Raw genomic sequence first — 27,239 nt, forward strand, 5'->3', positions numbered from 1 at the left:
TTTCTACATCTGGTTCATCATCACAGGTTCACAGCACCCTCTGTTTCACCACTGCCACCCTCTGGTACACCCATGCCACCCTCGGGTACATCACTGCCACCCTCTGGTTGGTTTATCACTGTAGATTATGGGGGTGAAAAAAAGCAAGCACACCTGCCCTGCTTCAACTGACATGAATTAATTTGGGGTTGATTAATGTGTCACTGAATTTAAACTTCCAGTCTGGCTGGCACCTGCTTCCTTATCTGTAATTTGCTTTCTGTTGCAGTGCACTTTTCTTTTCACAGGACCTTTGTGGCCTATAGTTGCAAGTAGGCAACTGAACTCTGAAGGGGCCCCTCAGGAAGCACTACAGGGAATGGTTACTAATGATAAGATTGAACTTTTCACCTGCTGAGTGCTTTCAGTTTGGTCTGTAATTGCTTTCTGTTGCAGTGTAATTTTTTTAACAGAACCTTTGTTGTATACTTGTAGCTATTCTCTGAGCCTGCTGTGAGGGTCAGAGCAGGGTCATAGAATAGTTGCAAGTAGGCAAATGACCTCTGAAGGGGCCCCTCAGGAAGCACTACAGGGAATGGTTACTAATGATAAGATTGAACTTTTGCACCTGCTGAGTGCTTTCATTTTTGCAAAAATCCAAATATCCAGCAGCATCCACAAAAAGTAATCCTTCCAGGTCAAGATTGAAAATAAAAGTGACCAGCACATGAAGAAAGCACTGGGAGGAGCCTGGTGGACAGGAACAGGAAGTTGGAGACTGTGGGGCACTTCCTTCCTCCCACTCCCACCCCCCAAAATGGACTCCTTGCAAAGAAAAAGTGCAGGCAAATGTCAACCTGAGGAGTTATTCTGATAAAAATCATAATTTTCAAGGTTTATGCTGCCTGCTGGTGGATTTCTTGTGCGAAATTGCAAATTTTGCAATCTCGCTGCCCGCCGCATCTACGTGTTCGCAAGTGTTTACTCCCGCGAAATTGTATAGTATTCTAGTTGGCAAGTGCGACCAAGCAAAAAATCCGCTTCGCACGGATTTTACGAATTTTCGGCAAGTTCGCGAGAGTTCGCGGATTGCGAATTTACCGAAAATCCGCGAGCGGAACGGATTTTACGCCCATGCTTAGTAATATTTCAAAAGTGAGTAATCTACAATTAGATAGTCTCTACAAGAAAGAGTGTTAACTAAGGTAAGTAGCTTAGGACTGGCGCTGCAATACCCTGCGGGACCCACGAGGACTCTTTATTGGAGTTCTTTTGTTTTTACGCTGTATAGGTTGTGGTGCATGTGTGGGGGTGTCAGATGTGTAGGGTGTAGTGAAAGTTAAGTGAATTAAAACTGTCTAGGGATGGCCTGAATGTCATTTAATATAACTGTCCCACTGACAGGATTAAAAAGAGAAAAATGCTATGGTGTAGGTTCAATGGACCAGGATAGCTCTAATGTGGTGCTGGTGGGGTTTCCAATGGGGTCGACATGTTTCACACATTTGTGTTCTTATCAGATCCTATGCGTTTCTTCAGGACCAATGTGATCCCTGTCCTACAGCTAAAGGGAGGATATATGTATTATCACAAGTCAATGGAATACCTCTGTTGTTTCTATCCAACCTGAAAGATACAAATGAAAGCAAAAGATAAAATAGTTTATCAGGCGTCGTCTTGAGGTTTGTACGACATCCCCAGTCATTTTTTAAAAACATTTAAAATATCTGACCGGCCCGTTCCTAATTGGCCCAGTGTAGTGCGTTACTACCCTATCACCAGCTCCGCTTAAGGCAAATTACCTCTTTCATGAAAACCGACCTGCACATCACCACCATGCACAGATGGACAAGCAGAGTCAGGGTAGGTCGCAAGTGAGCACCATGATGGACCACGTACGTTGCCTTTGGATACCATGAGAGGGGCATGTGATGACTGCGAGCTGTGCGTTTGTACTCTACATGTATGTTTTGTCCCCTATATAGTCCATTTGCATCAGCGTGCATTACTCTGCTGATGACTCATGAAGCATGAAAAACTGAGTACATAGGGTAAGGACTACCCCTTTCAACTGAAAGACCACACTTGTCGTGTGTAGTGTCTACTGTCAAACAGTGTTTCTTTTACAGTTTTTTTACACGCGTGGTCACCTCCTGATCTGCTTTCATTGATGCTGATTCTCACCAAGCACTTGGTAGTGACTTTATGCGCTGATTGCATGCTATGTCTACTATGACACCCATGAAAAATGTTTTTAAAAACATTTACTGGGGATGTCTTACAAACCTGAAGGCGACGCCTGATAAACTAGGTTCTATTTTGCTTTTGTTTGTTTCATTTTAGGTTGGATAAAAACAACAAAGGTATATACATGTATAATACCTATATCCTCCCTTTAGCTCTAGGGTAGGGATCATATTGGTCCTGAAGAAACGCGCAGGATCCGTTAGGACCTCAAAATGAAACCTGTCGACCCCACTGAAAACCCCACAAAAAGCACATTAGAGCTATCCTGGTTCATTGATCCCACATGATGCCATTTTCCTCTTTTTAACCCAGTCAGGGGGACCATTACATTAAATGACATACGAGCCACCCTTTTAGACAGTTTTAATTCACTTAACCACCACTCCACCATACACATCTTACACCCCCAAACACACCCCAACCTATACAGCATTAAAACAAAAGAACTCCGAAAAAGCGCCCTCTCGTAGGGCATTGCAGCGCCGGTCCTGCGAGGAGCACGCCCTATGATGAAGCCTGACGCTCAATCAGGTGTGTGAGGGCAACAAGTACTGATCATTAGGATCCCCTCCTGGTTTGACTCCCTCCAACCTCTCTTTAGGAACAGCACCCCCCTTTTGTCGAACAGATATGTTGCGTAAGCAACTGATCTATGCCCACAGCTGAACCTCCTCAAGAGATAGCACCGTATTGGGCACCCAGGTTTTTTGTAACACCTGGATTCGTTATTTTGCTGCGATGCAACTAATGGCCACTTACCCCAAGAGACATTGGCACAAACCGCACCATCTCGTGTGATCCACTAACCAGCCGTTACAACAGAGAGACCGGTTCACTCAAGCCTCCTAAGAGGCCGCCGCCTACAGGACATTAGTGTTTTTATGATCTATCAACACATTTGTATTGTGGAATCTCTTTAAATATTATGTATGATGGTTCTTTATGGCATCCTTTAAGTTGATTTGGAAATGTTTATCAAATAAAAAATAAATTATTATCACAAGATTTGGTGGTAAGGACTGCTGCTTTAAAAAAAAATCTTTTTATCAGTTTTGGGCCATTCGCCATCTGAGACCATCTGATCTGATCCTGCTGCAAGTCTTTCATGCCCATTACTAATCGGTAGATATATCTGTATGTTAGGCAGGAATTGAATATTTTCAATTTCAAGCTTAAAGTAAGTCCTCCAAGTATTTTAGAATGATGTTAAAAAGTGAAAGTGGGGCGAAATGGTGCTTCTCCAGGGAACCCCACAGCTAATGTGCTGCATGTCAAAAGGGTTTTATGTTGGGGAAGCAGCAGATATCAGAAAAAGATTACACTGAGGAAAAATTCCCATGGGTTCCAAATACAATATACAAAGACTACATACACCCTTCAGCACAAAGCTCCAGTCTCAGCAGGAGAATCCCACATGTACGCGTCTTGTACAGATTGGTTAGACACCCTACTGATCATCCCCTTTGTTCCAAACGCACTAGGCACAGATCTTGAAGCAATGAAAGGACCATGTACTGCGAATCCAGGAAATGGCAATTGTTTTGTTTCTTTTGCAAAAGACGACCAGTGGACCAGCAGAGAGCAAAGATGAGCCTTCAGCACGAGATAGCAAGAATGACTCCAGCAAGCCATGCTTCACCAAGAAGGAAGTCCAGCAGATTCTTCAGGAACGCAATGAACTCAAGACCAATCTCTTCCTTATACAAGAGGAGTTATCCTATTACCAGCGGTATGTATGCCACAGTGTTTTTAATAAGGAACCTTCAGATTGCACTGTTTACTGTTAGCAGAGCGCATGCTCTAGTCTTTGTTGGTTAGGGTTTTTGTTGGTTTAATGTCTCCCTATCACCAACTGCATGCACCTGTTGGCCATTACTGCCCTTGTTACTGCACATTGGTGCGACACCATCACAGATAATGGACCATTTAGTAACCGTTCACCATTGCTGTGTCGAGCTGTTAGAACACAAGAAAAAACCCTTGCTTTTTGTGTATGTGATATTACAACCCAACCGGTTTAAACTGTTCTGAATCTTCACCTTTCATGTCATCACTCACGCTGTCCAATTTGAGGACCTGCTATGTATTCCATATGTTTGCATCTGCAGGCTAAGAATTAATTGTATGTTCCAGAAAAACTAAAATGGATTAGCGTATGATGTAAGTTACCTTTGTCAGATTAAAAGAGGTATCTTCATATTTTGTTATCTACAGCAGTTCAAGTGAAAATCTGGGTTTAAAGCGTTGCCATTTGTAAGATTGTTTAGACCTTTAAAAACCACTGTTCAGAATGTTTACGAAGATCACTTCTCTGTACCTAAATGGGAATTAACTAAGTGCATGCATACTTTACCCCCCTCAAAATATGGTCCATCACATTGTGGAATCCTCTTATGAAAGAGCCAAAGATGTTGCAAACTGCCTGGGCTGGCATTCAGGCCCAGGAGATGCTACTCAAGAGAGAAAGCTGCCACTTTAAAAGCCTTTGAGAGCTAGCATGCTTTTAATTTGTGAGCTTTATCTCTTACCCTTATATTACCAATTGCCTCACTGTTCCTGTTTTGTTTGTCTATTAAGAAGGAATAAGGAGTTGAAAGTGATGTTTTTGATGCTTACCCTGATTGGCAAGGGGATTGGCGGGGACAGTTTCCTTCTTTTTGCTATCCCCATTCCTGGAAGGGCCATTTTTAGGTCTTGCCCAAGCAGCGCTCTCTCTTCCAGACATGCTGTAGTCAGGATATGGGCATAAAGCTCCGCCCACTTTCGGCTCATCTTTTTAATTGCCTCCTGCCCAGGCCTTTGTAAATGGTGGCTTTTAATTGGTCAATAGGCTTGGTAGTACCTCCTTAGTACCGCCTTGTCTCTTCTTTTAACCTCCCATGAGGACATCCCCTGTTACATGTGTTACTCCCTAGGTTTTAATTACAGCAGTATTTTCTTAATGGGCTTCTGGCAGGACACACGCTTGGTCCTAAGCAAGGCTGGCAGTGGTTACTTTAGTCACTAGCGCATCTCACATTTATAGGCGACCTTCTATAAATTTCCCCTTTATCAGCTCCACCCAGAGTACAGCCTAATCTGGAATTAATATAATAATTCTTTTGTCTCATTTCAAAGCTACTAATTGTTGATATGTACATAGATATTTGAATGTACTCGTGGTACTGTCATGCATGCAATGCATTATGGGTAGGGTGGATTTACCATATCTTCTGCAGGGTACAGTACCATATGTGCCCAAAAGAGGTCCCATGGGACCTCTTTTGCCACATATGGTACTACACCCTGCAACATGGCTAAGTAAAAAAAATTGCCATTTATAATACCAGTATCTCCAACAAATGCGAGACAATTGTATTTCCAATGCAATAGATCTCGCATCTGTTAATCTTTTAGCTGTTGGTGTTGAAAATGACAATGTTTTTTACGTTTGCTTTTTTATACCATTAGCAATAGTGCTATGCAAATTCCACTGCAAATAAAAAAGCAAAAGTAAAAAACATTATTTTCAATGCCAAAAGCTCTAACTTCAACAAATGCGAGACCTATTGCATTGCAAATGCTTGTTTAGGTCGCGCCTAGTGTCTGCGCACATGCGCTGCTCTGCGAGGCATGCTGTAGGTCTTATATGACTTCAAGGACCTTGGCTCTTGTTAGTGCCGCACAATAAATGCCTGATTTTCATTGGTGGACATGCTTAATTAGGCCCGCTTTTTGGTCTTTTGGACACTGCCAGGAGACTGCCCCTGTTACTGTCCCCATACTATTTGATTTACTTATGGGGTTTTTAGCGCACCATTTTTTTTCCTTTGCTTTAGGTTGGCCCATCCTCCTCAGTATTGTCCTACCACCGCCCCATGACACGCTCCTCTGTTGGCAGCTGTTCTCTGCACCGCTCCACCTCTCAGCTGTCGGGCAGGAACCTTCATGGGTGTTTTTTGGCATCCTGCCCCTTGTGATTGACTCGGTGGTGGCTGCATGTTAGGAAAGCGCTCAGTGATACTCTGAGGTAGCGATGCCAAGATGCATTGTAAAGAAACCGGGTTTGAGGCATGTGTGCTGTAGATGCACATGCTTTGCATACTCCTGCCATTTAGTGTTGGGTCCAGATGTTTGCAAGTTGTTTTTCTTCGAAGAAGTCTTTCCAGTCACGAGGTAAGGTGACTCCTCCTTTCGGTGATGGGTCGCATGGTCATCAACTCCATTGTTGGATTGTTTGTTCATGCCATTGGTTTTTGGGCATATATTGCTGCGCTCCGGTTTGAAACCTTTCTGCGGGTTCCCCTTGGTGCGCAATCTACTCTAACCTCGACGGTATTGTTTCCGTACGCGTTACCCTATTCTCCGCGTATCGAATCAGTCAACAAATTTTCCATTTTCGATCGAAAACCTCGTGGGCGGCAGTTGGGCCTAGCCGTGTAGGTCCAGCCTTCTGCCGATGGAACGGACTCCATTCCAGTTCTGTCCTGGGTGCCACGCCAAGTACCCTCATACAGACCTACATCACGTTTGTAAATTGTGCCTCTCCCCGGAGCACGAAGAGGAAGACTGCAAGGCTTGTAAATGACTTCGGTCCAAGAAGACTCGAAGCGATCGTCTGGCTCGATGTCGAGAGATGTAACATCAAAGCATCCAACACACTCTGGATCTCTTCGGGGAAGAATCCGAGCAAGAGGAGATTGAACCATCTGCTACAGAAGAAGAAGAGGCCCTCTCCATTCCAGATTCCGAGCTTGAGATCGATCTGGAGTCTGAAGATGTGCTTCCGGGACAGGATGCTGTGAGTACAGAAGACCCTTTGCCCCCTAAATCCTCTTCCAAAATACATAAGGCTACAGCATCACCTCTGCTTTCTGGCCAAGGTCGGCAGTGAGACAATGTTCCAGACACCCGCCTCTCGTCTCGGCTCTGAAACAAACAGTCAAGCCTTCTGGTTCGGGACCGAGTGGATCGAAACTACCTTTGGATCCGAAACGATCAGGTTCCAACGACCATTCTAGTTCGAAGCCGAAACCCTCTGCTCCAAAACAAACACTCTTTGGAGCCGAAACCTTCTAATACCAAAGACCAGTCCCTTTCGACACCTAAATCTAAAGACCGTGTATCCGAGCCACCGGAACCAATTTTAGACATTCTTAAGGCCAAATTGGATCCTAAGCAGAAAAAGATTGATATTGATCCTGATACTTGACACATTTCTGCGAAAACCCCAGCAAAACACAAGCTTCCTTTAGAGGACACTCCCAAGATCCCTTTAAAGAAAAAGAAAGACATGGCTACCAGCCATGTTTATCCTGCACCACAAACCTCTCCTTCCTCCTCCACCATCTCCACCATCTTCTCCACAGTTAATTGACGATCCCTTGCATAGAACACCTCAGGGGACTCCACATACAGATCCAGATAGAGATCATGGTGATGATGGTACTCATTTGACTGTAGACCCGTGGAATGATTACACAATTGCCCCTCTAGTAGATAATGACCCAGACCTTGACCCTGCAAAGCCATCACCACCAGATGATAGCATGGCTTACTAACACCTCTTTGCTAGAACAGCAGAGTTTCACGGGGTGGCCTTACTTAGAGTTATTAGAGAAGGACTTTTTATTTGAAACACTCGAGTCCACACAAAGGTCAAGTCAAATACTCCCTATGCTTAAAGGCATGATGAGGCATGCAGATAATATCTTTAAAGATCCTGTCCGAGCACGTATTTTAATTCCAAGAGTAGATAAAAAAAAATATAAACCCTCACCACTGGATCCGTATTTATTAAAGGACAATTACCTGTCGAGTCCCTAGTAGTGTCCACTGCTCGTAAAAGAGCTAATTCACAAACTTCTGTTGATGCACCTCCCTGGACAAGGAATCTAAACTTATAGATGCCTCAAGAAAACGAGTAGCTGTTCAAGCTGCTAACAACTGGCACATTGCAAACACACAGGGCCTACTAGCTAGATACGGCAGGGCACACTGGGATGATATATAGCACTGCTCCAATATCTCCCAGACAACTACAAAACTAAAGCGCAGCAGTTAGTCGAAGAAGGGAAACTCATCTGTAACTCCTCAATCAGATGTGCTTTAGATGCAGCTGACACCGCAGATAAAGCGATCAATACCAGCATTCTTCTTAGGAGGCATGCATGGCTTAGAATCTCTGGGTTTAAGACAGAAGTTCAACAGTCTATTTTGAACATACCGCCTTTGACAAGGAACACCTGTTTGGTCCTGTAGTCGACCAATCCTTAGAGAAAATGAAGGACATCGAAGAAGCTAAATCCATGGGAGCGCTCCAGTCCCCATCCAATAGAGGCTCCTTTTGCCACTCATTTTACAGGGCAGGGTCCAAAACAACATCCTCCTATCCAAATGCTTCCTCTTATAAAGGCAACAATCAATCCTCTCCCTCTAGAGGTTTCTATAAAGGAGGATATAGAGGAAACATTCCAAAAGTTGGGGGTAAAGGTGCCAAACCGTGTAACACCCCTTCCCCTAACAAACAGTGACTTGCCCACACTTTCCCCAATCACTTAACACCTGTCGGGGGAAGACTTCAACAGTTCCCCCCATTTGGCAATCTATTAACAGACCAATGTGTGCTTGACCTTATCCAACATGGTTATTGCCTGGAGCTCACCACCAATCCAACAAACATTCCACCTCGTGTTCACAAACTGTCCTCAGACCACTTACAGTTACTCAAACAAGAAGTGCAATCTCTCAGAAAAGAGCCATAGAACCAGTTCCATTACAATACCAAGGTTCAGTGGTTTACTCTTTATTTTCTCATCCCCAAAAAGGACGGATCATTAAGACCAATTTTGGATCTCAGAGTTTAACCAGTACATACTGTCGGACCAATTCCATATGGTAACGCTTAAACAGGCCCTTCCACTTCTACAGCAAGGAGATTTTATGTCCACAGTAGACTTAAGACTCATATTTTCACATTCCCATTCAGCCAGCTCCTCGCAAGTATCTCAGATTTGTGATAATATGCAAACACTATCAGTACAAAGTACTCCCATTCGGAGTAATTACTGCTCCCAGAGTGTTTACAAAATGTCTAGCAGTAGTGGCTGCTCATCTCCGGAGACACCAAATCCATGTGTTTCTGTACCTTGACAACTGTCTTATCAAAGCCAGCACACACCAAGTGTTTACAACACACTCAAACCACACTACACCTACTCCACAAATTGGGTTTTACGGTCAATATTAAAAAGTCTAACCTAAAGTCTTCCCAGATACAATCCTATCAAGGAGCCACTCTCAACACTCACACGGCTCTAGCCTCCCCCAATGCAGCCAGAATTTTCAATATCCAAACTCTGTTACTGCAGTACCAAACCAACCAACCAACCGTACCTTGCCAGCCAGGACTTTCATGTGACTACTGGAAATGATGGCGTCTCATGCAAGACTACACATGCGTCCACTACGAGAATGCTTAGCATGTCAGTGGAATCAGTCACAGGGTCTGTTAACAGATCTAGTGTTTGTAGACAGCCGCACCCATCGCTCTCTGCAGTGATGGAACCCACAATTTATCAAAAGGGCGGCCTTTCATCGACCCTGTTCCACAAGTCGTGCAGACGCATCTCTCACAAGTTAGGGAGCACATCTCCATCATTACACGATTCAGGGTCTCTGGGATGACAAACACAAACGACTCCACATCAACTATCAAGAGCTTCTAGCAGTATTTCTAGCGTTCAAAGCTTTTCAGTCTCATCTCAAATCCTAGTCAGCACAGACAACATGACCGCGATGTACTACAAAAACAGGTGGGGGGAACACACTCTCCAACTGTCTCTGACGATTTGGAAATGGGCAATCCATCACAAGATACACCTTCTGACAGAACACCTCCCAGGAACAATCAAATTGCCGACCTCCTCAGCAGGAGACAATAAATACATGAGTAGGAACTTCATCCCCAAGTTCTCCTTCCATACTATCTAAAATGGGGATATCCTCAAATAGATCTGTTCGCCACAGCAGACAACGCACAATGCCCAAACAACGCCTCCAGGTTCCCACACCCCCTATCCACAGGCATGGATGAATTGTTCAGGGATATTTGCCTACGCTTTTCCGCCTCTCTCTCTCTCTCTCTCTCCTTCCATTTCTGGTTCGGAAGCTCAGGTAAATATTCCTCACACTGATTCTAGTTGCTCCTACATGGGTCAGTCAACCGTGGTACACCACCCTGTTAGAGCTCTCAGTAGTTCCACATCAAAAACTACATCTCACTTAGTCTCCAAACTCAGAACCATGGAGAAATCAAACATTCAAATCGCAAGGAGCTCAACTTAGCAATTTGGCTCCTGAAGTCATAGAGTTTGGATATTTAAATTTGCCACCAGACTGTACGACTATTCTGAAGGAAGCAAGAGCACCTACTACCAGAGCTTGCTATGCATCAAAATGGAACCGATTTGTTGTATGTTGTAATTACAAAACTCTACCTCTAGATGCTTCCATTCAGAACATTGTTTGTTACCTTCTGTATCTATGGCAATGTGGGCTAGCTTACACATCAATTCGGTTGCATCTTGCAGCTGTAGCTGTTTTTTTCCAAAACAGACAGCATGTGTCTTTGTTCAAAGTTCTGTCATTAAAGCCTTTATGGAAGGGTTAATAAAGAGTTATACCACCATGAATTCCACCGGCACCAGTGTGGAATCTTAAAGTTGTACTTACAAGACTTATAGGTCCACCCTTAGAACCACTTCACAAGTGTCCTTTACAGTTTCTTAAATGGCAGATTGCAGTCCTCTTTGCAATAGCTTCATTGAGAAGAGTCGGTAAACTACAGGCATTAACCTTACAAGAACCCTTCTTTCTACTCCATAAAGATTGGGTCATTCTTCGCACCAATCCAAGATTCCTTCCCAAAGTGGTTTCTGCTTTCCATATCAACCAATCAGTTGGGTTACCTGTGTTCTTTCCTCAACCTGATTCAGTAGCAGAACGGGCTCTTAATACACTTGACATCCAAAGAGCTCTATTGTATTATATATAGGCTGTCCGGATTTCGGTTTAAACTGACTCTGCTCGAATTTACACTACAGACTGCAAATTAGCTGACCAGGTTTAAACCGAGTATCGCTGATTTCATCCAATTTTATTCACCACTTGGCCACTTGCACCTTTTGGCCACTTGATGGCGCCAAAGCATTAAGCCAAGCTCCAATTTTCGCCCGAGAACGAGCATTAGGAGCCCTTTGTAGCCCGGTTTGGATTACATAGACAAGTGATACATCGTCAGACAGCGTACTGTAACAATGGAAGGTGTTCAGATGTCGGTGCAGACGGGCCTCGCAACCTCTGAGAAGTCCTGTCCGTCATGCTGGGTCCTTCATGGGAAGGGGCTGTTTTGTTGCCCTTTTCTGCAGACATGGAGCCCGGTGACGATTGTGTACTTCTAGGCGCTGTTTGGAGCATGAAAGCAGCAGTCTGATGCAGCACTGAGGTCTACAGCGCGTCAGCTGCCAGGCGCTAGTTCAGAATATAGCGCCTTGACGCAACAGCCTTCCTTTTCAGAGCAGCGTATTCAGGGCGGGCACCACAGGGCTGCAGTCTTCACTTTCATGGCCGCCAGGAGCACACAGCAGGGTTGGCAGTGCCGCTGTCGTGCCATCCAGGGATGCAGGCAAGCAGCGTGTGTCATGGTTATCGATCAGTCACCCTTCCACACATGCCACCGAGGCGATGACGGGGAAGGACCAATCAGAGAGCTTGGGGGTTAATAGCTTTTTATTTTTATGGTTAAGTGGATTGAGAGACTCTGCAAGTTCTTTTAAACCAAGGTAGGCCCAGGAGTAACAAATCAGTGCTGGATTATTATACATTTTTTTGCGCAAACAAGGCCAGGAGGTATTAGAGCGCTTAACATGAGCACCAGTTGCGTTACAACCTCTTCTGACATTGCACACCCGTTCTTCACAGTATGAGAATAATTGAAGATATACATTATTTACGTCTCTCTGCGAAGTAACGGAGTGTCCCACTGTTTAGTGCATCACAGAGTGCAGGGGGCGAAGACAGACAAGAGAATGGGGAGCCGAGGTGTGAATGGCCAACGGGCCAAAGCAACACCAGGCCCCCTGCCTGGCTCACGTGGGGAGGGGAGAGGAGCTATTGTGTCCTGGCGTCCGTCTTACTGCAGCCACACCCGAGTACTTAACAGGTCTGTAAAAGGCCATTTTCTTAACGAGGAGTTCTTGTTTTTCACCCCTTCTTAGAGCCCCTGCATCTCCATTATGCCGATTGCTGGAAGAATCTCTCCTTACCCCCACCCGAAATCTGCATATACACCACAGGAACACAGACAGACTAAACAGTTGCTAAAAAATGTGCATTATTCAAAAGCCAAACACGACCAGGCACTACTGTTGCACAGAAACACCCTGCTCTGTCCCTCTGCACCATACGTGTTTCCGTCTGCAGTGCATACTATGTAACTGCTGGACATATTCACTCCGTTTCCAGAAGTAATACTCCCTGAAAATAATATTTTTCACCCAGTGGGCGAAAATTGCAGCATTTCGGAAGAGAGTGCCAGGCTTGGGTAGAATGAAGTATCTGCATATACAATTCAGGGCCTGAGATGAAGCATGCTGTAACTACAAGTATTGCTCATATAATGTATTTTGTTTAAGAGTACGACTTTCTTGGTGCACTCGATCTGTCTACGGCCTGCAATTCAGAGGTTCCAATCAGCGTCAGAGAGCTTGGGGGTTAATAGTTTTTCATTTTTGTGGTTAAATGGATGGAGAGCCTCCGCAAGTTCTTCTAAACCAAGGTAGGCCCAGGAGTAACAAATCAGTGCCAGATTTTCTGTACTGTCACTAACCATGTAAATGAGTTCCATTTATAAATGATGCGTGTGAATTCTTGCTCCATAGTTTTTTAGGGAGGAGGGTTTTATATAGCGCAAACAAGACCCGTAGGTATCAGAGAGCTTTACATAAGGACCAGTTGCGTTACAACCTCTTCTGACATTGGACGCCCGTGTTCTATACTATGATATGAACAATTAAAGATATACATTAGGTCTCGTCTCTCTGAGAAGTAACTGAGTGCCCCTCTGTTAAAAACCATGATGGTTAAAAAGCATTAAGGGTACCAAGGATACAGATTTTTAGAGTTTTAACTCAAGAGCACTTAGAAACTGCAATTTGGCAGTTTTCTTGAATGTGCCTGTTAGAGTCATGATGGCTGAAGGTTTTGCTTCAAGGTCAGCTATTGGAACAAACATGTTTTCAAGACTTTCCAATCCTTAGTCAATTCAAGGCCAAGGGGACAAGGGAGAGAGTCCCAGAGCGAAAACCTGAGACACATTGTGCCCTTCTTTAAAACTAATTTTTCATGTGTGATTGGACTGAGAGTCTCATTTAGGGTGGCTGGTTAGACTTTTTGTTTGGGGTCATCAGGCTTTAAAGATAACATGGCTTCTTATGCTAGCCTATGCCTCAAATATGTGTTCTTCAATTTCACCAATTGGTTGGGAGACTGTTTAGTGGCATCTCCAGTACGCAGCCGGTTTCTAAGTGTTTTTTTTGTATTGATCTTGATCTTCGGCCGCATATTGATAGTGATGTGAAAAAAAGTAGACTCTACTGCATTCTTAGGTTTTTCCAGGAAAGCATGACTGCTGTAGTGGACAGAATCAAAAAACTAGAGTCAGGAAATACCCTTGTCTACCAAGTGTTCAGCATAATTGGTGTAGATGTGAAACATCTCCTCGAAAGTAGGCTGGGCGACACTTTTAGTGACTTTGGCACTGCAACATGTTCCATGTTAGAGTGCTTGAAACTAGTCAAGCAAAGAAATGTTGAGGACCAATTCAGGAAATGTTATTTTACTATGCATGAGAAATGGCTAGCAATGATGCATAGAAATGTCCCTTCCCCAACCATGTCGTTTGAAGTCAATGAAGTCTCACTGTGGTACTCTGCGCAAGTGTTAGACCCCTTCCGTAAAGGGGAATTATCTCCAGACTTTGAAAAGTACAGCTTCATTTTTGACCGCTTTAATACCGCTGAGGGCATATGCACCCAGTTCAACGCATATATTGCAAAACCTGTCGCAGGGACCTTCAGGCGCACCAGTATTGGCATGGAAAGCTACGTCAGTGGCCAAAGTTGGCAAATTGTGTACTGGCTGTTTTGGAGTTGCCAGTCTCAGGTGCCAAAGTCGAGAGGGCCTTTTCACAAATAAACGTTTCATGGGAAGGAAAGAGAGAGCGCGAATGACCAAAGACTCATTGACGAAATATTGTATGGGTTATTACAATAAGTTCTACTTGTAAAAATGTATGTGGACCTCATATACACTGTACGTACACTGTCTATATACCATGCATCAATGAAGAAAACAAGCAATAATAAAAGCAAAGCGTTCCACAAACACCGGTAAAACACTGTTTCAGTTGTTTTTTATGGCGCGAAAATGAGTAATCACTGAAAAGCACTGTTTTTTTGAGGTATTGAAATCACTGGAAAACACTGAAAAAACACCACCAGAATTTACCAAAAATAGAAACTGAAAACAGGAAAGCCTAATTATATAGAAAGAATAAAAGGCTTTCGTAAAACAAAGCCAGTTATTCATTTATACCACCTCACAGAGACCATCATATTTCTAGATCTGGCATTTCAAGATGGATTGTTACGTGCATTCAAACTTGCTACGCAAAAGCTAAAAGGGGCATCCATGTACTTTTTAGGTAACATCCCTATAGCTGACCTCTGTAAAGCAGCAACATGGTCTACACCACGCACATTTACCAAACACTATTGTGTGGATGTATTAGCACGCCAACAGGCAAATGTAGGCCAAGTAGTGCTGTGAGGCCAACCCCATTATATATACAAAAACGTTTTTTCAGACATATAGAGCTGTAGATTCACATGCGCCCTCCCACCTCCCCAGGCACCTGTAGTTATTGCAGTTCTCATTATTTACATTATTTACACATGGACATCTCCTTACTACACTTACTTACTCCATTCTCACCCTCTTGAGGGATAACAATCTAACAATGGAGTTGATGCCCATACGCACCATCACCGAAAAGAGGAGTCCCCTCACCTTGTGACTGGAAAGACTTCTTCAAAGAAAAGAAAAACAACTTGCAAACATCCAGACTTAACATTAGAAGGCAGGAGTATGCAAAGCATGTGAATCTACAGCCCTACATGCCAAGAACAGATGCTTACTGGGTTAGTAATATAATCCTTCTCTTAAGCGTGGACGATTAATTACATGCCTTAAAACTTTCCGAATGTTAATGTTAATGTTAGGGGGAGTTTTATATAGCGCTCAGCTACTCCGAGGAGTGTCCCGGCGCTTTCAAAACCCTCGACGGTACAGACGGTGGAGGCAGAGCAGGGCATCTACTGAACAAAAAGCAGAGTTTTAAGGTCCTTCCTGAAAGCTAGCAAATTGCCATTGGATCTCAAAGACAGAGGCAGGGTGTTCCACAGCTGTGGAGCCAGACGTCTAAACGAACGTCCCCCACACTGGGCACGCCTAATCGCTGGAACAGCTGCCAAGGCCAAGGTGGAAGACCTAAGCGATCTGGATGGCTGATAAAAAGCCATCCTCTTTCGGATGTATGCAGCTCCTGTGCCATGAAGTGCTTTAAAGGCCACAGTAAGCGCTTTGAACACAACGCGCTTTCTAATTGGAAGCCAGTGGAGGGTTTTAAGAAGATCACTAGCACTGGTTCTCCGATTGAGGCCAAAAATGGCACGCGCGGCAGAGTTTTGGACAATTTGCATGCGCGTTCGGAGAAAATCCGGAAGGCCAAGATACAACACATTGGCGTAGTCCAGGCGTGAGCCTATTAATGCCTGCACAGTGACTTTTCTGTGCTCCAGCGAGAGTAGGGGCAGGAATTTCCTGGTCATTTTGAGAAGACCAAAACATTTGCCCACTAGTCCTAACACCTGAGGTTTCAGAGAGAGGTCGTTATCGACCTGTACTCCGAGATTTTTGGCGACTGCAGAGTCGCTGGCGGGGGCAAACATCGCCGCTGGCCACCAGGACTTCCAGCGCGGGTCCGGAGGGCAACCAAAAAACAACACCTCCGATTTGTCGGAGTTGCACTTGAGGCTGTTCTGCTGAAACCAGTCGAATACAACCTCTAGACAGCCTCTGATGATCTCGCAATCAAAATCGGAGCCTCTATCACACAAGAATTGGAGCTGGGTGTCATCAGCGTACAACACGATCTGAGCTCCATAAGCCTCTGCCAGTGCCGCCAGGGGGGCCATATAGATATTAAAAAGAGTAGGGCTCAAAATTGAGCCCTGGGGAACTCCCACCTCTAATGGCGGATCTGTTTTTGAATTGACCATTTGTTGCTTTGTTTATGTCCTGTTTGCTGTGTGTGAGGTAATAAAGGGGTATTCCTGCGGGCACAATGCACATTCTGTTTATGACCTCATATGCAGGAGTTTAGGTGTAATGGGGTTGGCCTCACAGCTTTAGCTGGCCTCTTATTTAACTCTTGAGTGTTAAGTCTGACTCGTTATCACACATGCCGATAAGGAAGTCCAGGCAACAGCAAAGGCATAAACTACATGGGATGTGATCAGCCCCGTTGCACACATATCCATGTATATAAATATTTGCAGAGGGCGGGCCTAGCTGGGAAAGGGTGTGCGGTTTTAGGACTAGCTTGGACACCTGAGTGCCTTAGGCAGCAGGTGGTAGCCCATCTTTGCTTTATGTGGCTGGGTTTCTTTGGGAGGAAGGTCACCCCCATAGCGAGCTTTTCCCTGAGCCTTGCACATGCACAGCAGTGTGGAACTGCTAGTTGGAGTCGCCTGGTTTCTTTGTCTCTCAATCGTCTCAGTGTTGTTGACGGGCTTGCCTTGCCGGAAGCTGCATGCTGTAAAACTTCCATTAGCCAGCCTGCATAGGAGTCCGTGTGGTTGGTTTAGGGGGCTCTTTCTTGTATAGCCGAGTCCAGAAGTCCCAAAGGGCGACCACTACATCTCTCTTTCTTTTCCTTATCTCCTTCTTCTCAGGGCTGCTATTTCCAGCCTTCACCCTTTATACTTACTTTCCTGCCTCTATTCTTTTAATGCTCTGGACAGACATGCAGCACCAAAACAGTCGAGCCACCCAAAAAAGATGCTTCTAAATGTGCAGACATATGTGGAGAAGATAACATAGTTACCGTGCGAAATTTAAACGGTACATACAGCCCCTAATTTTCTAGTGGTGTTGTGCCCAGTTAAGATGTATTTCGTTTAATTAAATACCACAAGATCAACTGGTGCTGAAATTAGGCACTAAATAATACTGCACCGCTTTCTCAAACGAGCATTGGCATAGCCAATAGGTCTTGCATTTGGGACCTTATAAGTGTTTAGCCATTGAACAGTTGGTGTTGTTGCACCAAGGATATTCTGCTGCATAATTAAATACTTATAGGGTCCAAAAAGCGAGACCTTTTGGCTATGCCAATGCTTGTTTGTTTTTTGTTGCTGTTTCGTTTAAGTTGCCAGATCTACAATGGCTGGACATGGTTTTTGTTAACAGTCCTTTGCATCAAATAAACTTGTTTTCATTGCTCTGAATGTTGTTTCCATTCTGGTTGTAGGAAGCAGTCATTCCCGGGAGTATGGGGGCTGCCCATGCGCCGAACTTTGCAAATGAGAAAAGGCCTGGTGCAGGCACAGTTTACAAGTGTGGAGTGAGTGAGCCCCAGGCAGCACGACTCACTCACACAGGAGTTCTTGCACTGCACCTGCACCTGCATATTCAGCATGGTTTAAGGAAACTGGTCCCACTCCCGCCCATGCATCGAACACATATTTAGCAAGAAACTCTGAGTGGAGCCTGCCTGCTGCACTGACGGCTGGTGGTGTGTGTACCATGGAGAAATGGATGCGTGGTAAACAATGTCTCCCCTTAATCGCCACAACCAACGGCATTTGGTTCTTTATGGACAAGGGCAACACATTGGCCCCCCCACCCTCTTCTACCTCTTTGCAGCTTTTGACAGCCGATTCTCATCCCAACTCTTCCATGAGACAGGGATTCAAGGAACAGCTTTTTTATGGATCTGCTCTTTCCTCACAGGATGCATACAGAAGGTCTGCTTAGCCCCCTACACCTCTGAACCCTATAATCTGATCTATGGCGTCCCAAGGGATCATCCTTCAGCCCTTCACTCTTCAGTGTCTAAATGGCTTTGCTTGCCAACATCGTCTGAACCCATTGTCTCAACAGCATCTCCTGCATCAATGACACCCACTCCTCCTCTCCCTTTCCAGGGGCACATCCAACACACAAGTCCGGTTTATGGACTATATGTCAGAGGTCTCCCTCTGGATGAAATCCAACTGCTTGAAGCTAAACTCTGGTAAGACAAAGGCAGTACTCTTCGGAAGGAATGCTACACTAGTAGTCAGCCTTGTGGTCATCGGAACTGGGACCAACACTTCCCGGTACAACCTAGCCAGACACCTGGGAATTGTGATCGATAACCAGATATTGATTTCAGCCAGCTGAACTCTGTTACCTCCTCTTGCTTCCACACTCTCAAGACCCCTTCTTAAGATCTTCAAAGGGTCTCCTCTCAACACACATCAAACTATCACCTAAGCCGTAATCACCAGCAAGCTAGACTATGGGAACATACTGCCAGAATCTGCCCAACTTACCAATTGGTTGCAGATCATCCAGAACCCAGCGGCCAGACTCACTCAGAATCTCTCACCCTGCACCCACATATCCAATCACTTTAAAGAGCTCCACTGGTTCCCCATCCACAAGCACTCTCCACCTGAACAGGCACATCAGCTTTCATACCCACCAGACACCTTTGATTGTCCAACCACCTGTTCACCTCCACCCTGCGCATCCAGAGAGCTGTCCCTGGTAGCCACGCCTTCCAGTTCTTAGCTAGTGAAGGCTGGAACAAATTCCCCCTTAACATTAGAACTGTCATTCAAAGTTTGCAGAATATGTGGCATCTGCCAAAAAAAGTCGGGTGTTCATCATTTGGAGGCAAAGGGAAAACTACTAACTTTTCAATGGTTAAGTCTCAGCTGCCTCTTCCATCGCTGCCTCTTAACCAGTTGAAGATCTGCCCCATTTTCCTTTTTTTTAAGACTTTTTTTTAATTGAACATTTTTCATTACATTAGTAACATTTCAATCAAAAAGTGGTTGGCAGATAAGATATCATGGTTTTCCTGTGAGCGAGGTATTTCAAGGTAAAATGACGCGTTCTAGCGCTCTCAGCACATTAGTCAACTTTTATATTTGGTTAGTTGCTGAGTGTACTAGGCAATACCAATGAAGGAGCAAACAGATCATAAACTTCGGTGGTGGTAGTTAAGCAACATAGGTGGGAGAACATAGCAAAGGCTTAAAAGAGTATAGTTGGGTCAAGGGGGGGGGGAGCACCAGTAGAGGAAGGTCAGGGTAATTATAGTCTTGTGGATTGGAGCAGAAAAACCGAACTTCTATTTGGGATGGCTACTTACAAGCGTATGGGTATTGGGTGTCCTGCGTGAAGAGGGGGAGTTCTGCGTTCCATTGCAGAGTGATCACCCTCTTGCCCAATAGATGTGCAAGGTCCGCAAAACAGACCCACTCTGTTTTGTTTAGAGCCCCTGTAAATTCCAAGGGCAGTGGCCCCAGGAGTTCAGCCCGTCACAGTGGGTGATGTCAGTTATAGTAATCCATACTACTCACCAGTAACGGCTCAGTGAGGGGCAGTCCTACAGGGTATGGTACAGATCAGCAGCCTCAGAGTGACAGCGGGAGCAGGAGAGTTGTGCATCCAGGTATATCCGAATCAACCTATCCAAGATCGCCCTGTTTGGAGTGTGTCTTCCAGGAAAGATTTTTCTTGCCTCAGACTGCTGTGTGAGGCATAGTGCACCCAGTCAAGAAAAGAAAGAAAGTGCCACAGCACAGCCTGGACACTCTCTGACCAGAATGCCTGGGATATTTTTGTTTTTCAAAGTTAAACCCCACTTTAGGAGTTTCTTTCTGTAACACAAAAAACAGAGTGGGCTGCCATGACGTGCCACAGCTTGCATGGTCATAACAGTATTTGCACTTTATGTGAAAATGCCATGCAATACGAGCATGGACCTAACAAGGAGGCTAGAATGGGCAAAGATGACTCCTCTGAATAGGCAGGGTGGGAGCTGTGGACACCTTTCTGACACTACATTATCAAAACCTGCTTGACAGGTTTGCTGGGTTCACATTTCTCACTTGGGGTATACTTAAAAGGGGAGAGAACAGAATGCCAAAACAATTCTTGTAGATTCACGATCTAGTTGCTGAAGGAATCTGCTTTTGTCCTGCCCGACATCGCTCTCTGGGTTTGATGTGGGTACAGTACCTGCGCCAAACTGGATTTTAATGTTAGATGTGGGAGGACACTAGGATTACCATAGTATATTCCGCGCACACACGTCCAGCCCTCAGAGCCCATGTTCATTGTGGCCGAAGACGTTTGCCATCTTGAAAATGCACAAAGTGGATAAGGTTGGTCCCAGGAACTTTTACCCCATTAGTTAGGGGATGCCCAGGAGTTATTCCCACCTGCTATTTAGTGCCAGTCATACATGTGCCCACTCTCTGCACCTACTTCAGAAGAGAACTGGACTTGCGGTCTGCGACCTGAGAGATGCTCTAAAGGTCTGGACCTGCTCCTTCTGGTACCCAGAACAAAAGAACTGGACTCCAGGGGGGGAAACAGTTTTTTACAATGCTGTCTTTACCAGGCATTACCTTTACCACGCAGGTAAGTACATAGTATAGGTTTTTACCGTTACCACATATCCTTTCACGTGTTACTTAACCACGGATGTAAGTGTATTTTTTTTAATACATTTTTTTTTTTATTTAAAAAATCAAGAATGTGTAAAGGTAAACATAATGGTGATTTTAAGATTAAGGGATGATAGATGAAGGGGTAATTTTAGGGTTTAGAGATCAGTAGTGATAAACGGAGGCAATGGTAATTTTATGGTTTACGGGTTGGTAGAGGTAAAAAGTAGTTTAGGTATTTTCAGGGTTATTGGGTCGGTTCAAATAAAAGGAAGTACAAATACGGCTTGGAGTCTTTTACCATGATAGGTTGTGGCTGTTTCTCCAGTGCCAGCGACATTGGTGCTGTTGTTGACATCCAAGGGACCAGTGCAGATTTCGGCGCCGGGGCTGAAGTCTGCACCTATGCCATTGCTGAACCTGAAATGGGTTCAAGGGGCACGGATGGTGCAAAGGACTGATAGATCCCCTGTAACCTGATTGGAGGCTCATGCAGATGATTGGGACTCAAAGGCATGCCAGATGGAACCGGAAGCATGCCTAAGATGTACTGCATGGCCTCTCAAAAGTCCTTGACCTGCAGACCATGTAACTCTTCGGGTATTGAGATCAAAGTTTACTTGCCTCCATGGAAGAATGGAAGTGAAACCTGGAGCCATGGTGACCCCCCTCACACCTTCTCTGGAGAACTCAATTGGCAGGATGGGGCCGAGTCCTGCTTGAACGTATGTTTCTTTTTTTTTTCTTGGACTTATGTTTTTTTCTTGCACTTATTCAAAAACTTTAACCGCAATATAGAGTTTTGCATTCACAGATGGCTTTTAGATATATCTGGGTGCAGTCATCGCAGGGCTGGGAGTTGTACACCGAACCCTAACACCGAAGGCATACCTCGTGAGGCTCGGTCACAGACATCTGTTTGAGACCGCCCCTAAAAGGGTGTAATCCCTCCAGTCTCAGTTTGTGCCGTGTTCATATGCCCATTGGAAACATTTAAAGGAAAAAACCTCTTCACACCAAGTGAAGAAAAAGAGAAGCGTATCTCCAAATCTGTGTCTGAATTCTCAGTAAAAAAGGAACTGTCGTTGGCACATATGGGTGGCACTTATGTGTGGCACTTATGTGGCTGCACACTTCACGTCTGGAATTGGCGTGGAGTCGCACAGCACCACATACTAGCACGCAGGAGCACTGCTTTTGAAGTTCTGGATCCATTCTGGCACCTGGGGATATTTAACAAAGTGAGGAATTACTGTCAGGAGTGTTCTTCACAAAGGGGCAAACTTGACTGCCCTTTGCAACATCCAACTTATGGATTGTAATTGTATAGCGCTTACTACCCCTGATGAGGCATTTAAGCACTTTTCAATGAGGTAACAGGTCTTTCTGGAATCCAAAGGATTAATGATGGATTAGTGTAGGGAAATATAAGTTGTTAATTTGAGTGGTGGACGTATGAGTCTTATTTTAAATGAATAGGATAAAGGAGGGTTAGAGGAAGGAAGAGTCTAGATAGTGTTATTTGGGAGATCATATTATTTAGATGAGGTTTGGGATGAGTCAAAGGCGGGACAGCAGAGGGAAGAGTCTAGAATGGGTAATTAGGGAGATCGTAGTAGTAAAATGAGATTCGGGGTGAGTCATGAAGGGATAGTAGAGGGAAGAGTGTAGAAAGGATTATATGGGAGATCATAGTTGTAGAATAAGGTTTAGATGAATCAGAGTGGAGGTAGAGGATATAATGAGAGAAGTGTAGGATGAGACCTAGAGTAGTGCATTGAAGGGATTTGGATGTACGAATTTGTTAAAAAAAATATATATTTTTTTGTGTTCATCAACATTTTATTATTGAAGCACTTAGAGACACAGCTGTTAAGATCCTATTTACATATTGTGATAGATAAATAAAATAAACAGTTCCATAAGCATCTAATCAAATAGCTTATACGAAAACTCTGCAGTGACCTATATACATGTAAAGCATAAAATAATGTATAAATATATATATATATTTTTAACCATAAGTAATCTATACATTTGTTAAGCAGACCAAAAGACTATCTATATATATTTATACCATTCAGAGTATAGTTTGGTACAAAGAATTGCACATATCTAAATACATCCATATAAACCGATAAGACAACATGCACAGGTATATACTGTACATTTGTATTTGTGAGTGGTGGTCATGTAGTAAAGAGCCAACTCTTGATTAGTCTTCTGAAGAGTATATAGCGGTCTGTGACACATATGGTTAGGGTTAATAAATTCTATAGTTTGGCTGCTTGTGCAGAGGAAGATGATTTGTTTACTTGTATGCCATAGTTTTGAGGCGAGGTGTCGATCTAGAGAAGAGATTTCTTTGTTGAATGTATTTTGTGATTTTATGCCTGATAAAAAGGGGTGCTGTTCCATTTATTACTTTGTGAGTAATGCAAAGAAGCTAGTAGGTGGATCTTCTGGTAACTGGTAACCAATGTGGGGCCCTCAATGCAGGAGAAATGTGGACTTGTTGCTTTACATGTAGGAGCAGTCTGGGAGCAGAGTTCTGAATTCGTTGTAGCTTCTTCGTAGTTCTTACAGATGATCCATGATGGAGGCCACTGGCGTAATCCAGTTTAGACAGTACAAAAGAGATAGTAGCTTGGACCTTGTGTGGAAATCCTAGATGAGGGAAGATGCGTCAGAGTTTTCATAATGATGAAGTTTGATTTTGCTAACTTGTCAACTTGGGTATTCATTGATAATTTTGAGTCCATGGTAATTCCAAGGTTTCTTACTTCCTTAGCACGAACGTAGCTGGGGACAAAGATGGAGGAATAAGATGAGGCCAGCAGTCTGCAAGGAGGGCAGATTCTGTGCCTCTTCCTGAACAGAATCTTGTTTGGAAGTTGGAAAGTATGGAGTTATCTTAAATAAATTGTGACATCTGGGCAAAATACCACTTGGCATAGGTTGCTTGTGGAGAGGCTTAGCGTGTAGATGCAACTGAAGCACTAACTGGCAGCAGAGAGGGGGAAACAAGGCAGACCCATGGGGTACATGCTTTCCACTTTCATCTTTTACTACAAAATACACCTCAAATGGGGGATGAAGTGGCACCTCAGCTAGACCCTAGCTTCTGCCCCACAATGAGACCTGCTGACAGCATAACTAATGGAGGTACCAGCAAGATGCCTAAAGGGCTGCACTATGAGCAGATTGCTTGAGCATCAAAGTGTTCAGGGGTAACTGGACTATCCTGTACAAAAAAGGAGTCCTTGCTTAAATTGGAAAGTTATGCACCGATCACGGACATTGATCCTTTGCTCTAAATGACTATACTGTCATAAGTAATTTGGCACGAGGACATGATTACTGTTAGCAATTATTGCAGTTATAATCGCTCAGCCAATAACTGCTGGCATAAATGTCCCCCTGGTGCTAGCATTACAAGTGCAAATTCAACATTGATGCAATCTTTAACACCATGTATGTTTGTTCAGGGAAATACGTCACTGGTAAACATTGCTTGATGCAGAGCAAATCATTATCATGAAGTTGGGACAAATGACTGCTTTGCAATTCCTTTGTTGGGTGCAGTGTTCAAGTTCAATGTTAACCAACATAAAGTATTTGATGTGGTGTATAACAACAAAGACAATTTTGTTTCCACAGTTCACAAATGTTACCTTAGAATAAAACTTAAAGTACATTTGGGGCGGGGTAAACGGTGCAGTCCTAACAAATCATAGGTACAAGCAAATGTCCTAGAATAAGAAATTCAGCAATGCTGTATGGCCAGGGATAAGATTCAGGTCTCCAAAAAGCAAGCTGTGGATATCAACCACGTTCAGACGGAGAGTGGTCACAATTAGCAAAGATTGTCCACCTGTAAGTGTAAAGCCAACAGTATACGTCTTAACGTGCTGAGCCTCTAAGGATGTTCAGTCCTCAAGATTAAGATGATCGCTTTGAAATCAATATGGGTGACCGCATTTTGGAAGACTGTGATTTCTGAGGGAGATAAATGACTGTGGGTAAACTCTGGTGTGGCATCCTCTGTGTTGTGCTTGGAGGGAGGTGTGTTAACTTGCCTGCATGCCGTGAGTTCAGGCATAGGTGAAAATGCTCTAGAGATTAGTTCTTTAGAGTGGTGTGTTTTCTGTATATTTTACCTATAGTTTTGTTCTATAAGGGGTGAAGCTCCTGGGGTTCACACACACCTGGACTGGAACCCTAATTTGTGATCCAAAGGCAGGTCAAGCAGTCAGGTGGTTACACCACAAAGATCCACCAGAGTGAAAAAGATGCATAGAAAAGACAGGTGGTGGCAAATATTTATAGATAGATTTTTTGAATAAATATCAAAATACCCAAACGTCATATGTGTTTTTCTGTATTTATTTCTAGGAAAATAACAAAACAGCCAACACGTGTTCTCCCATATGGCTGGCACGCCTAGGGCTTTTTCAAGGCTGATTAATACACTCCATAATCATATCACAGCGGTAGTAAAAAAAAAAAATACAGAACATAAACATAAGTCCTAAATAAAAAAATATAATAGACGACGTATCATATCAGTATTAGGATAAGACTTCATAACACAATCAAAAGTAACATCAATTGATGAAGTGGAAAAAAGTTACATTTCAAAAAGGAATACCAAGAAGGGAAAACAGGAAAGGTAGAACAAGAGAAAGGAAACAAAAAGAGGACAACAAAAACCAGAATCAGTATTTATCATTTGTTAGAACATACCAACATTTTCAAATTCCTAATGGTAGTATATGTGTAACAAAAGAATACAGTGAGAATTTTACTGTTTTAATATATAACTTAAAGTTCGATTTCGTAATGATAGCTTATATAACAAGGGAATCCAGTTTAAAGTTCAGGCAAAAATTGCTGATTACATAATACTACGGTCATCTTTTATTATGGTGCTATATAGTGAACTGCAAGCAATCATAATTTAATTGAGAGCTCCTAACGTGTTGTAACAAGGAGGAATGTCGCAGGGAAAATATAAAAGCCTTTGAGTGCCCTCAAGAGAAGATGAATGTAAACTGATTGGCCATGTAAAAAGAGAGATAAGACAGCTGTGCTGTAGAGAAAATATTAAAACATCCATGCTAGCACAAGAAAAAGGTGCAAGGAGAGTATTGGATGGTAAAAATGGTCCCAGGATTACTCGCCAAGTATCACAATAACAATTCTAATCTGTTTTAGTTGGAAAAAAGAGGAAAGAAAGACAACTAGAAAAAATAACTTTGTGGGCTGTCAAGTGATTAAGTATTATGCATGTAACGTAAGATGCGCACATCTGTCTGTTGTAATGTTCTAAAGCAAGTGTTGTATAGATCCTGAGTATTACCTCTATATCGGAGGAACTTGACAAAGAAGAGTATACCTATGACACGTGCAATGATAATGAGTGTCCAATATATAATATCCTATAAGAACACTTTTACGTGGTTACTCTTCAGGATGTTATTTCACTCCTCCAAAAAAGCAGCCTCATAGCCGCTCTCGACCTGAAGGATGCCTATTTGCACATACCAATACACCTGCACATTACTTCTATCTCAGGTTTGTGCTAAAAAAACATTACCAATTAAAAGTGCTTCCTTTCAGGGTCACCACTACACCACGAGTGTTCACCATGTACCTCCCAGTGGTGGCCGCTTACCTGCACATACAGGGTGTCCACGTTTCCACTACCTGGATGTCAGACTGATCAAAAGCACCACTCAACAACAGTGCTACCGACACACTCTGATCATAATAAACCTTTGGCTCAAGCTAGGTGTTACCATCAATGCAGCCAAATCTCACTTCCAACCCCTCCAAATCTAACCCTTCTTGGGGCAATCCTCAACTCTGAAATCTGCAGGGCTTACACAAACCTGTCCAGATACAATCCTTCTAGGCACTCATTCCTCTCTTCCACACTTGTCAGCTCACGGTCAGGACGGTCATGTGCCTTCTCGGCATGATGGCCTCATGTATTGCTATAGTCCCCGATGCCAGATTACATATGTTCTGTTGCAGGAGTGCTTAGCGTATCAATAGTCTAAAGCGGAGGATCATTAGGACAATCTAGTGTTGATCAGCTGCCGCACTGATCGCTCTCTGTAGTGGTGGAACACCAACGTACCTGTTGCAGAAAGCTGCCTTTTCTCAGTCCAATTCCGCAGG

At 43.8% G+C, this 27,239-nt stretch overlaps 1 protein-coding gene across 1 annotated transcript in view; it reads left to right on the forward strand.

The window, feature by feature from the left end:
* The window catches only part of RILP (Rab interacting lysosomal protein), a 134,995-nt gene that overhangs the window by 73,370 nt on the left and 34,386 nt on the right, over positions 1-27,239 (forward strand). Inside the window, exon 5 of the mRNA XM_078680165.1 lies at positions 3,786-3,955. Within this exon, the coding sequence (XP_078536291.1) occupies positions 3,786-3,955 (170 nt within the window). The remainder of the gene's footprint in view (positions 1-3,785; positions 3,956-27,239) is intronic.

Source organism: Lissotriton helveticus, chromosome 3_1, assembly GCF_964261635.1.
Source record: "Lissotriton helveticus chromosome 3_1, aLisHel1.1, whole genome shotgun sequence".
NCBI classification, from domain to species: domain Eukaryota; kingdom Metazoa; phylum Chordata; class Amphibia; order Caudata; family Salamandridae; genus Lissotriton; species Lissotriton helveticus.